We start from the raw sequence: 19,299 nt of genomic DNA, 5'->3' as shown, positions 1-19,299 counted from the left end.
ACATAGCGAAAAATTTATGATTCGTTTTGTTTCATGCATCATGATATTAAAATTTGGTGAGTAATTATTTTAAAAATATAAATGTAGTCGTGTATGTGACTCATCAGATGGGGTGTATTGAATGTTTAATTTTCTCGGTTTATTCTTTCAAAAAATCCCAAAATGTTAATAATCTGTAAATATTTAATGTTGTTCTGAAGCTATTTTCTTGTGGCATTTTTATAATCAAGTATATTTAAATGGGAAATAAGCCACAATTTTACCTAAAAATGATTTTATTAACGTTTCGACGCCCAAGTCGGGTGTCGTTGTCAAAATACAAAATAATACTAATAGTATCACGAGGTTTTTCCTGGTTTTCCCTCGTGATTTACTATGGAATCTCTAACGCGAGAATTTCAGTGCCACCGTTGCATTTGGTTGTCTTTTTAAAGACAGATTACATGCTATGATTTTTTGTGGCGGATATTCTTGAGTTGGGATTGATTTCATGTAATCGAATGAACTATCTTTTAGTAAAGTCGTCCCAGGAACGCAACTCATCAATATTGGCAATATCATTTTAAAGTCGTCTACTTTATAATGTATAATACGTGTCTGAATTGCCGATATAAATGAGTCAGATTAAATAAATTATTAGAAGAATTTTTTACTAAGCAACAACATTTTTATTTATTTAGTATTATTTTGTATTTTGACAACGACACCCGACTTGGGCGTCGAAACGTTAATAAAATCATTTTTAGGTAAAATTGTGGCTTATTTCCCATTTAAATATACTTGACTGTAAATATTTGTTTCTGATTTATTGTATTTTACTATTTTAGATGTAGATGTACTAATCGTTCTGTTTTTTTTTTTCAGGCGCAAGAACCTCTAACAAAAATTTATCGAACTGATCCAGTTTAATGAAACGGAGTGAAACCCTTAGGCCAATTTTTTCTTCTGTCCAAAGATCCACGAAGGCATTTTCAAACCTCTAGTTTTATACAAAGACTGAGTCAATGACATATTTCTCAAAGAATACTCATCATTGAAGTATGATTGCAAGGTTGCCTTTTAAGTTTAAGGCGTTGTTAACACTTCTGTTATTATTTATTTTCTTCAAATTTTATTTTTGAAAGTTAGATTAAAAGACGGCCTTGCGAAAAATTGGAGTTTTGAAAAGTATATTTATTATGATGTACATTGAATTTAAGTCGAAGAATTAATTTTTGTGATTATAATAATTATACTACACCCTAATTGTCACTCACCAAAGTGTAGAGTATGCCTATATACAGGGCGCGTGTAAAGTATGGAATCATAAAGATATCTGTAACACCCGGTATGATATAATAACAAAACGTTGGTTATGTATATTAGATGAACGAGCGACTTAAAATGTTATATTTTCGACGTTGCCAAAAGTACAGTTTCTGATATATGGGTTTAATATGCGTATTTTTAAATGCGACCATCCGTATATTTAACAATCTTTTGTTACATTGCCGATGCAACATATAATGTGTTAATGACTAATATTGGCCATTAATATGCAGAGATTTTGAAAACTATTTTTATTTTGTAATTAATATTGCTGTATAAACAGAAAGCAACCGAAAAAAAAATTAAAGGTGGTGTTCAATATGACCACATTGTCTTTGGAAACAGAAATCCATTCTGAATGAAAATGTATCTAAGACTTCTCTAATCGTTTCTGAAGAAATTAGTGCTGTCGCTTCTGTAATTCTGTTTTTCAGTTCCTGGATAGTATGTGGCCTATTTACATATGCTTTGCTTTTTAAATAACACCATAAAAATAATCTAGATAGAGGTGTTAATTCGGAGGATTTTGCTGGCCATTCGATAGCTCCCCTTTGTTATGTGTACCATTGTATTTTAGTCTAATTTTTATCACTGTCAAGCCTATTGTCAAAAACAATCACTACGTACCTACTGACAATAAAACCTACTTGATTTAACGAGCTGAAACCAAAACTCATACAAATACAGACAGGACTTTTTTAAACTTTAGCAAATACCATTTTATTTTCTCTTATGTTATATCAACAGTTGTAGTAAAAATGTGTTTACTAATTTCTGCATATTAATGGTCAATATTGGCCATTAACAGTATATATGATACATCGGTAATAAAAATCTGTAACAAAAAATTGTAAAATATACGGGTGGTCCTATTTAAAAATTGTACGTATATTATCCGTATATCTCAGAAACTGTACATTTGGCAACGTCGAAAATATAAAATTTTAAATCGCTGGTCCATCTAATATACATAACCATATACAACTATAACATACAGGGTGTCACAGATATCTTTATGTTTTCATACTTAAGCGCGCACTGTAGATGCAATAGATAAAGAAACTCAAGGAAGAACATTTCTAATACCGCTGAAAATTGTTGTTCGAAAGTATTTAAAAGTTTGCAAGATTGCAAATGGTACTAAATTAACAATTTTGAATAGAAAGTACATCACAATTGCATCACTCTGATTGTGCGTGTCTAACTAATTGTACATTTTAAAAAGTTTAACGTTTAATATGTTTCTAGTCTAATTGTTAGTTTAAATCGAATATACCAATTAAAGATGTTCCAAAACGGTTACAGTGAACATCAAAATTTTAGTTTAATGCAGTATATAAAGAATTTCATCACGATTTGTTCAAATATAAGTACAAGATGTTCCATAACTTATACTTACTAATATGTATATCATTATTTTTTATAATCTCAAGGACTCCATTCCTGTATATAACTTTCTTAAGATCTTTTTATTCGTCAATGTTTTACGCTTTGTTTATATCATTATCTTTTGCACTCTCTAATTATGTGCCCTATCCAATTGTCTACATCGTATGCTCTTGTCTTATTGCGAATCCACTTAATTGTTTTCCTGTTTTTGAGTTACTTTCATGCTTCCTAACTTGCTTTTTTAGGGGACCAGATTTCATAAGCGTAGTTCATAGTAACACTAAGCGTCAAAATTAACTCACCACCTTAAAAATGTCCGATTTTAGTGATTTTTTTAATATGGTATAGCTTTATTCTTCAAGAATGTCGGTGTAATAATATTGTTGCCAAACAGATAAGTGTCATTTTGAATACCGGGTGTAACAATGATAGTGTGTTTTTTCCTCTAAGTTTGGAACACCCTGTGGAATATTGTAGCGGATATAAAATATTAAAATTAAATCTCAACTGTAGCCTTAGGCTTTCTTAACATTCTGCTTTTTGATTCATTCTCTTATGTTGGATAATAAAAAAGTTAGGTACTTTAACAACTAGCAACGTTCTTCATCAATACAGGGTGTTTCTAAATAAGTGCGACAAACTTCAAAGGGTAATTCTGCAGGAAAAAATAATGATCGTTTGCTTTATAAACATATGTCCGCAAATGCTTCGTTTCCCAGATACGGGATGTTGAATTTTTTCTAACAGTCTGACGATTTATTTATTGCTCTAAAACCGGTTGAGATATGCAAATGAAATTTAGTAGGTTTTAAGAGGTAGTTATTGCGCATTTTTTGGCATACAACTAAGAATTTTATATTCACCATTGGCGTGCATACGGATCATATTACCTGTATACACGCCAATGGTGAATATAAAATTCTTAATTTTATGTCAAAAAATCGGCAATAACTATCTCTTAAAACCTACCCAATTTCATTTGCATATCTCAACCGGTTTTAGAGCAATAAATAAATCGTCAGTTTGTAAGAAAAAATTCAACATCCTGTATCTCGGAAACGAAGCATATGTTTACAAAGCAAACCGTCATTATTTTTTCATGCAGAATTACCCCTTAACGTTTGTCGCACTTATTTAGAAACACCCTGTATTGATGAAGAACGTTGCTAGTTGTTAAAGTACCTAACTTTTTTATTATCCAACATAAGTGAATGAATCAAAAAGCAGAATGTTACGAAAGCCTAAGGCTATGGTTGGTTTTTAATTTCAATATTTTATATACGCTAGAATATTCCACAGGGTGTTCCAAACTTTGAGGAAAAAACACACTATCATTGTTACACCAGGTATTTAATGACACTTATCTGTTTGGCAACAATATTATTACATCGATATTCTTAAAGAATAAAGCTATACCATATTAAAAAAATCACTTTAATCGGACAACAGGTTTAGGAAATAAAAGACATCAAAAATGTTCCATTTTTAAGGTGGTGCGTTAATTTTGACGCTTAGTGTATTTTTGTTGTATTGAATTTCTAAAGACTGATTTTAACCTGCCGAATATGTACTGTCTAAACATGTTATATTCTTCGTTAGCTCTCCTCTGTTTGTTGTATATTATTCTCCAACCGACTGTATTTTGTTATCCGATTTGTATTTGCCTTGCATCTTTGTTGTTTGACATTACTTTTATTTTCAATATTTCATGTTTTCTACGTTCCAATATACAGGGTGTCCCGAAAAGATTGGTCATAAATTATACCATAGATTATGGGGTCAAAAATAGGTTGATTGAACCTCACTTATCTATATACAATAGTGCACACAAAAAAAAGTTACAGCCCTGTGAAGTTACAAAATGAAAATCAATTTTTTTTTCATATATCAAAAACTCTTAGAGATTTTTCATTGAAAATGGACATGTGGCATTCTTATGGCAGCAGCATCTTAAATAAAAATTAAAGTGAAATTTGTGTACCCCATAAAAAATTTATGGGGGTTTTGTTCCCTTAAACCCCCCCAAACTTTTGTGTACGTTCCAATTTAATTATTAGTGTGGCACCATTAGTTAAACACACTGTTTTTAAAACATTTTGCCTCTTAGAACTTTTTCGATAAGCCAGTGTTTATCGAGATATTTTGAATATTTATCGAATCGACCACAAATGTGTATATGGTTAAGTACGATTATAGAGACCTGTTAATAATCTGAAAATGTATTTAAAATTTACATTTTTAGGTATATTTTGAAAAAGAAGCCACATCTCGATAAAAGGTGTATCAAAAAAAGACTAAGAGGCAAAAAAGTTTTAAAAACACTGTGTTTAACTAATGGTACCACAATAATAGTTTAATTGGAACGTACACAAACATTTGGGGGGTTTAAAGGAACAAAACTCCCATAAAATTTGTATGTAAATATATTAAAAACAAGCCGAATCTCGATAAAAACTCGGTTATCGAAAAAATACTAAGAGGCAAAAAAGTTTTAAAAACGTTGTGTTTAACTAATGGTACCACAATAATGAATTAATTGAAACGTACACAAAAGTTTGGGGGGTTTAAGGGATCAAAACCCCCATAAAATTATTATGGGGTGGACAAACCTCACTATAATTTTGTTTTAAGATGATCCTGCCATAAGAATGATACATGTCCATTCTCAGTAAAAAATCTTTAATAGTTTTCGATATATTGAAAAAAAATCGATTTTCATTTTGTAACTTCAAAGGGCTGTAACTTTTTTTATGAGCACATTTGTACTAAGGTAAGTTAGGTTCAATCGAATTATTTTTGACTCCAGAATGTCTGGTATAATTTATTACCAATCTTTTCGGGACACCCTGTATAATTTGGTAGATAAACAAGGTTACTCGGAGACCAAAATGGTAAATTTTACCACGAAAATCTCCCATAGAAAATCCAAATTTGACAATAACCACCCACAATTCTCGAACGGCTCATCGGATCATATTGTATGGGGTAGGATTGGAAAGAAGACGTGTAATTTTACGTCATATTTCATTCTAAGTGTCACGTTCCACGTCTAACGTTACGTTCCATGTCAAATGTAACTTTTCCTGTGAGGCGCTGAATCGCTGCAGACTCTGTGTTGACTCGAGGTTAACTGAACCCTGTTATAATTCCTATGTATACCTTAAGACTACAAAAATGTAACATTTAACGTCAAATGCGTCACTTTTGCGAGATTTATTTTTGCAAAATGTAGGTGCTATAGCAGCCTTACTTAGACCCTTACTAATAGGAAATTCTCTATTTAATTTGTCTCCAGTTTTAACGTTTACCGTCATATTTTTGTAAATCGGTACTGCTTTTATATATTTTTTTGTTTATTCCTTTGTTTTTCCATTGCTACTCAGAGTATTAAAAGTGATACACTATCGTATGCCTTTGTCAGATCTATAAAGAATATAAGAATTGAAAGGTTGAGGTCTAATCTTTTGTCAATAACCTGCTTTAGAGAATGTTATGTTATTCATACAGGATCTGTCAAGTCTTAAGAGTAAATTTAAGACACAGTCCCCTGTAGTTTAAGCAATTTTTTCTATCTTTTTTCGAGATATTGTTAATAGGTATGTGCTCTATCCACTCCGGTAGTAAGCCATGTCCTTGGGCGACTACGAACTCCCCCACACTACCTAGATTTTAATGGGTTCAGTTTTATAGTAGGATTAAAAGCGACTACGAACTGCCCCACGCTACCTAGGTACTTAGATAATATTTTCTGTGAACATATATAGTTTTTATTTTACTTTATTGTATTTAAAAAGGAACCCAATTCCCAAAGCATGAACGAAAATTTTAAATGATTAAATAATGAAACTATAACAATATAATCGAATAAAGTTTATTTATAAATCTACATTAACTTATATACAATAACAAAAACTACAGTTAAACAATAACAATGCATAATTATAATGTCTGATTAGTGATTAAAATAATTAAGAGTGAACACTATATTTTAGATTTTAAAAGTTAGCTGCATAATAATTGCAAACTGACTTAATGAAGTCTAATTTAGTAATGTTTTGATTAACGTAATATTTATTTAGCCTATTTTCAATAAAATCAACTTTTCTTTTTGCCGTATTATCAATTTTTTTCGAATCTATATGCAGTTCTAATTTTCACATATACTTCTGCTTGAAAATTTAACAAAATGTCTGTAAATTTAAATATATCAGGATGTGATTTATAAAAACGTTCTTTAAATTTCGAGTGAAATGATCCACATGCGTTTGTAGTAGTAAATGTAAGAGATGATGAATTTGAAGCCCACATGTAAGGTGGAAATGTTGAATCTTCCGTTAAATAATTATCAACTAGGTAATCACAAAATTGCAAAACTCTGTCATCTTCTGGCATACTATTAAAAAGTTCATCAGAAAAAAAGTCACCAACATCATTTGGATCTAAATAAGGAATGCCGAAAAACAATTTTAAATATTTTCCAATAACAGTTTGATTTTTATATTCCGAGGACAAACCTAAATTTTGAATTTTTCGGTACCAATTTTGTGTTAAATGAAATTTGCAACAAAATATAATAATGTCAGGCCACACTAACTTGGCTGCATTTTGAATTGCTATTTCAAAATCAGACATTATTCGCTTCGGTTTGAAATTTGAATTAAAATCTGTACATATTGTTATTAATGAAAATTAAATGAAAGTTAAATTTAATTAACATAAAAACCATTTTTGTAGCCATGTATAGTAAACATCTGACAAAAATATTTAGAACAGTATTGAAAAGTTCCATCTACATACAAAGAATCTACATTACACAAAAAGTAAAGATTTTGTGAAACAACTAAAAATTGCGGAATTATTTTTCGTAGATAATAAAAATTTTCACCTGTATTTGTTTTTAAATTTAAGTTCACTAACACTTGTAGAACTTCTTCCTGTGACTTGGGCAATGATCAACTATTTATAATGGGAAATAAGCCACAATTATACCAAAAAATGATTTTATTAACGTTTCGAAGCCCAAATCGGGTTTCGTTGTCAAAATACAAAATACTACTTATTTTGTATTTATAATAATAAGTAGTATTTTGTATTTTGACAACGAAACCTGATTTGGGTTTCGAAACGTTAATAAAATCTTTTTTTGGTATAATTGTGGCTTATTTCCCATTATAAATAGTTGATTATAAAAATGCCACAAGGAAATTGCTTCAAAACAACATTGGGCAATGATGGTGTGGATTTTCGTCTTGCAGCATAGATATTTCTTTGAACGCAAGAAATGTCTTTCGTCGTCAGCGGTTAAATTGCTGAAATTTTCCTTCCTCAATTCCTTGTCGACAATCTTTAAAGGTCTTTCACATATATCTTCTACAGCTTTCCTCTTTGTAGAATTATTAAAAATTTGCCGGTCAACGTGGATATCTGGAGCATAATTATGCTCCACCGATGCTTTTTCAAGAATAACGTAATTTTCATCACCTTCCTTTGTGTACACTTTTTGCTGACACCGTTTTTTGATGCATCGCCATCTAACTTTTCCATCTTTGGAGACATGGGCCTTTGAATATTTATATTCATTAATTATTAATAAAAGTTCTCCCCTTTGACTAAACATAGTCGTTGGATTCGCCATTTAAAAGTTAAACACTAACGGACAAAACCAGACACTATACCGTATTACTTGCAACTGAAGTGAATAACTGAAAATATTTATATTCTTACTTTCAACTATAATCAAATTTGGAATTTCCGGTCATTAAGACTTAATCCCTAACTTTCTCGGCGATGGGGCAGCAGGTACTTGGGATTAATGAGCCCAGGTAGTTCGTGGAGCAGTTAGATAATGCCGATGTCCTTATAGAATAAGGTGAAAACATACGCTAGTAATTCCCGTAATACTTGTTGGCTGTGTTTTAGTAATTCGTTTGGTATATCTTGTGGTCTGCATGCTTTTCGTTTTTTTTTTATTCCTCTTAATAGATACTCTCTACGTCTTCTATTTGTATATGTGTTTCTTGTTTTGTGACAACTTGGTTTCTCGTTGGTCGGACCCAGGTTCAGGTATACATATGTATGTATTTTTGGTGGTAGTTGGTAGAATCCGTTTAGGATTTTCAGAAGGTGCTGTTGGCAGAATTCGATTGTCCCTGTATTTTCCTAGGACTTTGTCATTTGTTTTTTCCCTGTCCAAGCATTAAAATTTGCCAACTCTTAACATTACCTTTCTTACTGCAAAAAATCAGTCTTCATTATTGCACATATCCAGCTAATTTACACCTATCAAGAAGACTACAGAAGCCTGGGACAAATAGCAGCAAGAGAAATATGTTTTATTGATTATAACATCAGGTTTTCGAATAAAGCTATGTTAAATGTTGAAAATTATTGGAACATTTTGTATGAAATATTAACAAGTTCTACTTTATTTACAACATTAGTTAAGATGGAAATCATTTTCGGAACATTGTAGATTTACATATTTTTTGGTAATTTTTTTGTAGCAATATTGTACATTTTGAGAGGAGGTAACCAGTTATGTAACGATAAGAGGAGGGTCAATATATTTGTAGAAATGTTTTGCTTTATACACTTCAGATTTACTTTTTGTTTTGCTTTTTTGGTCCTTTTGACTTCTGTATTTGTTGACTATTAAACTGAGTTGTCGTAGATTGTGAAAGGTTTTATGGAATTTTTGAAACATGTTTATATAACTACTTTGTTAATAAAGTATTTCTCCATCTTCTCCTGAAGATTAAGCATTTGTCTCCTCTCAATTGTCCTTTATTATAAACAATTTTGCAATTAAAATAAAATGAACAGTTTGTTAACAATAAAAATAATAGATGGTAGAAATTTCTAGCAGTTGCTTTAAAATAGTAAATGCCATTTAATGTGATTTTAGTATAAATTTTAATTTTTCAAATGTATATATTTTTGTGATTTTCTGGCTTGTACGGAATTTTGAAGGAATTTTTGATAAATTTCTTAAATGTTATTTGTATATATACCTATTCTATTGTAGGCAATTTTCTGTACAATTTTTAATATAACATGTACGTTACTTTACACATCCCATTATTTTACTAGGAAATGAAAATCAAAACGTCAATGAATTATATATATATTTTATCGATACATTATGGTTGCTTAGTCTGTCAAATTTTAGAACCGGAAAATATTCAAACTGTAATATTTTTGTATTTTGTACATAAAGTTTTGTTTATATGTATTGTTTATAAATAAAATTTATAATACCAGTTTAGTTCTAGTAAATATAAATAAATCGAACTTTGGCAGACGTACAACACCTTCTGTATCCAAAGTTACTCTTTAGTAATATTTTTAGCTCTAATATTCTGTGATTCCTTTAATTATAATTACATTCATAGGTAACGTTTTTACTGTTTTTTTTTTAAATTATTTATCCTATTTATCTTGGTTATTTTGTTTGTATATTAGTTGTAATAATATAAGTACAGAATACGTAAACAATTGATTTTTATTTTTATTTTCCTTTATCCCCTCTGCATGCAGCCCAGCGCATCCACTACTATTTCATACTAGTTGGCCATCATCAGTACAGTGAGGTCATGGCCAAGTTAGACCAGGAGCATGTTAATTTGGGAAATGATCACTACAGAAGCAATGTTTGGCTACAATGTCAGAATAACCAGTCTTTCAGGGCGACGACTGACACATCCACAGAGGTAAAGCTACCTTAGGAAAGGAAAGCCAAAACGTTATAAAAAAGGATGTTGAATAAGCGAGTACAAGAAAATTGTTGGCAAAGAACGTGCGGCATATTTAATGTAAGAAAACGGCTACAGTTTAACTTTTGGACTCAAATTGAACAAAATATGAATTTTTTAATTTAACCAAATTTCCAAATCTTTTTTTTTCACGAAACAAAATGTTTCTCACGAATCGTAAGTGCTGTTTCACATTATAAGAATTTTGAACGTGCGAGGGTTTTCTAGTGCGATAGTTTTGACGCACTTGCCCTTTTCACACAATAAGAATCGAGTCGCACGAAGATATTTTGCTGCGTTGTTTGGTATATTATTTTTATTTACACTTTGTGGCTGAGGTAGGTACATGATACGATGTCTGATATGTATCATTACGATGTATCATTACAAATGGGTATTTTTTGTCCATACTTTTGTCCCAACGTACTTAATGCGTATTTAATTCATTTGCAATTTCTATTTTGTCAGTTATTATTTCTTATGTTTTTAATTAAAAGTCTTTTTATAATCGTTGTTTTTTGTTTTTATAATCGTTGTTGTACTAAAATATTTATAATAAAGTAATAAACTATTCTAAATGGGAAATAAACCACAATTTAACTAAAAAAATTATTTTATTAACGTTTCGACATCCGATTTGGGCGTCGAAACGTTAATAAAATCATTTTTTTAGTAAAATTGTGGCTTATTTCCCATTTAGAATAGTTTATTACAAAAATACCACAAGGAAATAGCTTCAGAACAACATTACAATCTATGTTTTTCATGTACAGAATTTAAAAGACCCTCCGTCATCCACTCGTTTTTAAATGTTGTTCCCCTCGTTTTAAATCTTGTTTTTAGATAATTTCACACAAGATGTGACGGCTCCAGTCTTCACCGAGTCGTTTACCCTATAAAACTAAACATAATTTCGTAGAATAAAAGGTATAGTTATATTATATGGGGCGAAATATTATAGCGTTGTGGTTACTTTCTCGTCGAAGAAAAAGAAATAAGAGGAACCGAATTCATTGGGTCCATCCTATGAACGCAAAAAGATACGATTTATATATTTTGATTTCACGCATATTGATGGAACACCCTCTATACTCAACGTTAATTGCAACTATGTAAAATAAAGTTTATTATAATATACTTAGCAGTTTTAATTGCTGTTGTTATCAGTAACATATAATTAATTTTGCTATACCTACTTACCAAATGTGTTTTTATCACATAATTCGTCAAATTCACTGTTAAGTGCACGGCTTACACCATTCCAAGCATTTCTCGTCAAGTTTCTATCTTTATATATTTCTATTGTGTTGTCCCAAAGAAACAGTTTACTCTTTTTAATGGTTTTAAAATTTGGCCAAATTACAGCAGCAGAAAATCAAAGGCCATTCGCCCATGAAAAAATTTTGTGGTATAAATTTTTTTGTAGAAAATCTACGTCTTTTTGGAGTTTATACGATTCCTCAAGAGAAAAGCAATTAAAGGAAAGCTACAGTTGATTCAAAAATGACGGACTTGGACTCAAATTGGACAAAATATGAATTTTTAAATTTTACGAAATTTCCAAATCTTTTTTTTTTTTCACGTAACAAAATGTTTCTCACTAATCGTAAGCCATAGACAAATTCTGAACACAGAAGAAGAACGAGCGGCATATTTTATGTAAGAAAAGGGCTTACAGTTTACTCTTTTTATTGGTTTTAAAATTTGGCCAAATTACAGCAGCAGAAAATCAAAGGCCATTCGCCCATGAAAAAATTTTGTGGTATAAATTTTTTTGTAGAAAATCTACGTTTTTTGGAGTTTATACGATTCCTCAAGAGAAAAGCAATTAAAGGGAGGCTACAGTTGATTCAAAAATGACGGACTTGGACTCAAATTGGACAAAATATGAATTTTTTAATTTTACGAAATTTCCAAATCTTTTTTTTTCACGTAACAAAATGTTTCTCACTAATCGTAAGCCATAGACAAATTCTGAACACAGAAGAAGAACGAGCGGCATATTTTATGTAAGAAAAGGGCTTACAGTTTACTCTTTTTATTGGTTTTAAAATTTGGCCAAATTACAGCAGCAGAAAATCAAAGGCCATTCGCCTATGAAAAAATTGTGGTATACATTTTTTTGTAGAAAATCTACGTTTTTTTTTTTGGAGTTTATACGATTCCTCAAGAGAAAAGCAATTAAAGGGAGGCTACAGTTGATTCAAAAATGACGGACTTTGACTTAAATTGGACAAAATATGAATTTTTTAATTTTACGAAATTTCCAAATCTCTTTTTTTTTCACAAAACAAAATGTTTCTCACGAATCGTAAGCCATAGAAAAATTCTGAGCACAGAAGAAGAACGAGCGGCATATTTTTTGTAAGAAAAGGGCTACAGTTACTCTTTTAAAATTTGACCAAAATACAGCAGCAGAAAATTAAAGGCTATAGCCAGTGCCGGATTTAGGGTACTTGCGGCCCTAGGCCAAATTACCCCGAGCGGCCCCCGATAACTTCACGATTTAGAGCAGCGGTTTCCAACCTTTTTAGCTCGAGGCAGACTAACTTAAAAACTGGTTCAGCCACGGCACACTTGGGTAAATAATCTCTATCATGATAGTGAGTAAAATCAAATTTCGCGGCTCACCTACAGGGACATCAGGGCACACCAGTGTGCCGCGGTGCACTGGTTAGGAACCTCTGATTTAGAGACTCGCAATACGACTCCTTTAGAGATTTGTATATGTTGCAAGTCACATTCAAGTCTGTAGCAGTATTTTGCAATGTCTTGCTACTCTTGTCAAAACGTTGTAAAATATCGTACCAGATGTTTAGAAGATTAGCATTCTCTAATTTAATTTATAATCTTATATTTATATTTATAATCGATAATCTCTTATCGATTTACAGTAGCGGTAATTATTAATTAATTTTGGAAAATAAAAATTCAATTTTTGCAGCAAACGCTGCGGCCCCCTTTTGCTTGCGGCCCTAGGCCGCGGCCTAATCGGCCTAGTGGTAAATCCGGCACTGGCTATGTGGTATAAATTTTTTTGTAGAAAATCTACGTCTTTTTGGAGTTTATACGATTCCTCAAGAGAAAAGCAATTAAAGGAAAGCTACAGTTGATTCAAAAATGACGGACTTTGACTCAAATTGGACAAAATATGAATTTTTTAATTTTACGAAATTTCCAAATCTTTTTTTTTTCACGTAACAAAATGTTTCACTAATCGTAAGCCATAGACAAATTCTGAACACAGAAGAAGAACGAGCGGCATATTTTATGTAAGAAAAGGGCTTACAGTTTACTCTTTTTATTGGTTTTAAAATTTGGCCAAATTACAGCAGCAGAAAATCAAAGGCCATTCGCCTATGAAAAAATTGTGGTATAAATTTTTTTGTAGAAAATCTACGTTTTTTTTTGGAGTTTATACGATTCCTCAAGAGAAAAGCAATTAAAGGGAAGCTACAGTTGATTCAAAAATGACGGACTTTGACTTAAATTGGACAAAATATGAATTTTTTAATTTTACGAAATTTCCAAATCTCTTTTTTTTCACAAAACAAAATGTTTCTCACGAATCGTAAGCCATAGAAAAATTCTGAGCACAGAAGAAGAACGAGCGGCATATTTCTTGTAAGAAAAGGGCTACAGTTACTCTTTTTAATGCTTTTAAAATTTGACCAAAATACAGCAGCAGAAAATTAAAGGCTATAGCCAGTGCCGGATTTAGGGTACTTGCGGCCCCCGATAACTTCACGATTTAGAGCAGCGGTTTCCAACCTTTTTAGCTCGAGGCAGACTAACTTAAAAACTGGTTCAGCCACGGCACACTTGGGTAAATAATCTCTATCATGATAGTGAATAAAATCAAATTTCGCGGCTCACCTACAGGGACATCAGGGCACACCAGTGTGCCGCGGTGCACTGGTTAGGAACCTCTGATTTAGAGACTCGCAATACGACTCCTTTAGAGATTTGTATATGTTGCAAGTCACATTCAAGTCTGTAGCAGTATTTTGCAATGTCTTGCTACTCTTGTCAAAACGTTGTAAAATATCGTACCAGATGTTTAGAAGATTAGCATTCTCTAATTTAATTTATAATCTTATATTTATATTTATAATCGATAATCTCTTATCGATTTACAGTAGCGGTAATTATTAATTAATTTTGGAAAATAAAAATTCAATTTTTGCAGCAAACGCTGCGGCCCCCTTTTGCTTGCGGCCCTAGGCCGCGGCCTAATCGGCCTAGTGGTAAATCCGGCACTGGCTATAGCCCATGAAAAAATTGTGGTATAAATTTTTTTGTAGAAAATCTACGTTTTTTGGAGTTTATACGATTCCTCAAGAGAAAAGCAATTAATGGAAAGCTACAGTTGATTCAAAAATGACGGACTTGGACTCAAATTGGACAAAATATGAATTTTTTAATTTTACGAAATTTCCAAATCTTTTTTTTTTCACGTAACAAAATGTTTCTCACGAATCGTAAGCCATAGACAAATTCTGAACACAGAAGAAGAACGAGCGGCATATTTTATGTAAGGAAAGGGCTTACAGTTTACTCTTTTTATTGGTTTTAAAATTTGGCCAAATTACAGCAGCAGAAAATCAAAGGCCATTCGCCTATGAAAAAATTGTGGTATAAATTTTTTTGTAGAAAATCTACGTTTTTTTTGGAGTTTATACGATTCCTCAAGAGAAAAGCAATTAAAGGGAGGCTATAGTTGATTCAAAAATGACGGACTTGGACTTAAATTGGACAAAATATAAATTTTTTAATTTTACGAAATTTCCAAATCTCTTTTTTTTTCACAAAACAAAATGTTTCTCACGAATCGTAAGCCATAGAAAAATTCTGAGCACAGAAGAAGAACGAACGGCATATTTTTTGTAAGAAAAGGGCTACAGTTACTCTTTTTAATGCTTTTAAAATTTGACCAAAATACAGCAGCAGAAAATTAAAGGCTATAGCCCATGAAAAAATTGTGGTATATAATTTTTTTTGTAGAAAATCTACGTTTTTTTGGAGTTTATACGATTCCTCAAGAGAAAAACAATTAAGGGGAGGCTACAGTTGATTCAAAAATGACGGACTTTGACTCAAATTGGACAAAAAATAAATTTTTTAATTTTACGAAATTTCCAAATCTCTATTTTTTTTCACAAAACAAAATGTTTCTCACGAATCGTAAGCCATGGAAAAATTCTGAACACAGAAGAAGAATGAGCGGCATATTTTATGTAAGAAAAGGGCTTACAGTTTACTCTTTTTAATGGTTTTAAAATTTGGCCAAATTACAGCAGCAGAAAATCAAAGGCCATTCGCCCGTGAAAAAATTGTGGTGTAACTACCTAAATTGTTTTGTAGAAAATCTACGTTTTTTTTTGGAGTTTATACGATTCCTCAAGAGAAAAGCAATTAAGGGAAGGCTACAGTTGATTCAAAAATGACGGACTTGGACTCCGAAATTACGAAATTTCCAAATCTCTAAACAAAATTTTTCTCGCGAATCGTAAGGCGTAGAAAAATTCTGAGCAGAGAAGAAGAACGAGAGGCATATCTTATGTAAGAAAAGGGTAAAAGAAGCCATAAAATTTGCTTATTCCCAACTAAAATAGTAAATTGATATGACAAAGTTTGCAAAATTAAAATAATAATTCTTCTGATTTACCTATGCCTTTTATTAACTTCTTAAAGAATTTTTTTGCCGGCACTGTAATATGTAGATATCTAATATAATGCAGATTATACATCACATTCCTCGGCAGACCGCAAGCCAAGCTATAGCAGAAACGCGACGGTAGACCGCATACTATAATAATACGTAGGTATACCTAAAACCGTTGATTGAAATATTAATATGGTCATTAATGGTATACAGTCAAACCCGCTTATTAGAATACCTCTTAAAGGAATATCCCGGTTTAAGGAATAAAAATTTGAGGTCCCGAAACGTTTCTACTAGCGACCAATGATCGGTTATTAGAATATCTCGGTTATAGGAATACTTTTGATTGGCACGAAGGCTATTCCAATAAGCGGGTTCGACTGTATTAATAAACCCCTCAATACCTCAATCAACGCCAACGCTAAAACTTTTTCTACATAAATTTAAAACGAACATATCGTTTCTATAACAGAAAGTATTGTAATTGTTATTTTTCTGCTCTATAAAACTTTAATTGTCGTCGTAATAACCTTAAATCGTCGTCGCTCTTTTCATATTCACTTCGAATCCCCAACGATTTGGTATTAGAATAGCAGAAATGCAAAGAGATCGTTGATTTTTACTCCTGTTCTTACGCGTCAATGGATAGTCAGTCACTATATTTTGTACACGCCCACAAAATGTTGTGAAATTGGCAACACTGTGAGAAAAATTGTAGTCTTGGTCGGTTGGCCGACTCGTTACAGTTTCCTGTACCGACCCGTTACAGTTTCCTTATTTGCTACTTTGGCATCTTTACGATATAACACATAGACGACGCTAAGTCACCCTAAATATTATACAATTTATTATAAATATCTTGTCATAGTAAATTTAATTATTTTATAAATTCAATAAGATGGCTAAAGTATAATTTGGAATTAATTTATATACAACTAAAGTTAATATTAAGTATGTATCCATTTCCCGCAAAGCTTCGAGCCTTTGACGACAGGTGGCGACGATAGTTAATACAAAATTTAGTTTCTTATTTAAATACACTACAAATAAATTGTTTAACAAATATTTATTTCCTTGAAATAATAATATATAGTTACTATAAAATACCATTATTTATATCTTACAGACTTCCAGTTTTACATATCCTTGAATATTCACAAGTTCCTCCGGCCACCATTTTGTGGGCGTGTCCAAAGTATTAGGAAAGAGATTGACATTGCGGATGTACACGGAATTCAACGACCTCCTTGCGTTTCTGCTCTACTCCTGATATAAAATCTGACATCAAATGTTTGGTGTTGTTGGGTTGTTTGGACGTTCTTGATTTACAAGAAAATTTATTGGTACTGGAATTTCAAAAGTTGTAAGGATCTATATAAAATAGTTTAGGTGCTACGATCTACTGTCGTATTTCTATTATAACTTGCGGTCTACCGGGAAATGCCGTGTATAAGCTCTAAGCTCTTATATTAAGTATAAGTAGATGTAGAGGAACTGGTCCGAATATGGGCTATGTATTTAATATGGGCCAACACACTATCTATGAAACAAGTAGTGCTATCTGTTAGAAAATGCCCAAATATACTAGAAAACCCCTCTCTTGTCATATATTTACAGATTCCTCGACCAGTATATATGTTGTTGTTACACAGTCTAGACCGTTTGATTTTGACTTTTGAAAAAATTTTATTAGGTAAATTTATATTACGTGATATTTGTGTTTATTGACATTATTTCGGAATTGATATATTATGCTTGTGTGGCAGAAAAAGGAAGGAAAATGGTTTTAATGTAGATTAGGAACAAAAAATAATTACAAAATCATAAGCTAATATTTTTCTGGAACGTACATATTTTGAAATATGGGCCCCTTTTGTGAAGTAAATATGGGCTAGGGGCCCATATTCAGACCGCTCGCATAAATCTAGCAGAACTATTGGAAAAGGCATTATTTCTGAAATGCCAGGCGGCAGAGATAGCTAAGAATGGTTTTAAAGTAACAGAAATAAGGCCAATAGATATAACCATTTTTTTATGCTGATGTCAGTGCTGAGAAACTTGAATCTGAGAAATCTTGTAAGTTGACTGAAATTTATTTGGAAGAATTGAGAGGCGACCTTGCAAAAACGATTTCTTCAGAAAATATAACAGTTACTTCAGAAGATCAAGGACCAAGTTATTCTAAAGACCCAGATCAACCATTAATTTACACAACGAACGCAACAACTGTGCCAGAACACCGTTCAAAACATTCATGGGTCCATTCGTTCTTTCAACTGTCCCATCAGTTACGAAGCGAGCGTCTTCAAGAGGAAGGAAAAATTCTCGTTCTCAGGTTTTAATTTCATCTCCATATAAATCAGACCTTGAATTATCAATTGAGAATATAAGAAAATCATAAGAAAGAACGGGGAAGAGAACTGTGTTTTCAGTTGAATCAAAAGAAAATGTAAAGACCAAGGAAGGAAAGGGGAGGCAAATAGGTTCTGCGCTAAAGCCGAAAGAAAATGTAAAAAAATCAAGAGAAAAATCAAAATCAAATTCAGTTCGGATGAAGAAGAGGAAGAGGAATTTTTGCCCGCTGACGAAGACCTTGACGTCGAACAGATAGGACAGTATTCTCCTGAAAGCAATGACGCCACATGTCTATTTTGTGAACAACAGTTTTCTGATGATACTAAAGGAGAAACGTGAGTTCAATGTTTAATGTGCAATGTCTGGGCACATGAACATTGTTCCGGAGCTGAGAAAGACCCTTACGTTTGCGATTTTTGCAGATAATTTCATTTTATTTTTTCACATACATATTTATTATTCTTTAAGTATACATTGTTGGCTAGGTTATTTCGTATTTTTGTTGTCAAACGAAAATTTTGTTAGTTTTTGAATGGGGCCCATATTTTAGACTGCCTGGCCTTGTTAGAAAAATATGCCCCACAGCATATTATTACCCGTAAAATAAATAAACATTGTTATAAAAAATACATAGTTAGTAGTTTCTTTTCTAATGTCCTATAGCATGTATAAATGACATTTAGACATTGTTATAAAATATTATAAGCAAGTTTCAATAGAAAAACAAATGGGGGGCCCATATTCGGACCAGTTCCTCTAGATATTATAATGCCGACAAAAAAAATCTTTACAAAGTGAATAATAATGATATAATATATGAGCACTAGGTAG

At 31.8% G+C, this 19,299-nt stretch overlaps 1 protein-coding gene across 3 annotated transcripts in view; it reads left to right on the top strand.

The window, feature by feature from the left end:
* LOC114333534 (very low-density lipoprotein receptor-like) overlaps positions 1-10,191 on the top strand; it is a 368,105-nt gene extending 357,914 nt beyond the window's left edge. For all 3 annotated transcript variants that reach the window (XM_028283417.2, XM_028283416.2, XM_050663351.1), the window contains one exon: positions 865-10,191. In XM_028283417.2, the coding sequence (XP_028139218.1) occupies positions 865-909 (45 nt within the window). In that variant the 3' untranslated portion in view covers positions 910-10,191. The remainder of the gene's footprint in view (positions 1-864) is intronic.
* Positions 10,192-19,299: the final 9,108 nt, after the last annotated feature.

The sequence above is a fragment of the Diabrotica virgifera genome, chromosome 10 (genome assembly GCF_917563875.1).
Source record: "Diabrotica virgifera virgifera chromosome 10, PGI_DIABVI_V3a".
Lineage (NCBI taxonomy): Eukaryota > Metazoa > Arthropoda > Insecta > Coleoptera > Chrysomelidae > Diabrotica > Diabrotica virgifera.
Note: the sequence above shows the minus strand (reverse complement) of the source record. Positions and strands in the feature narration are given on the sequence as shown.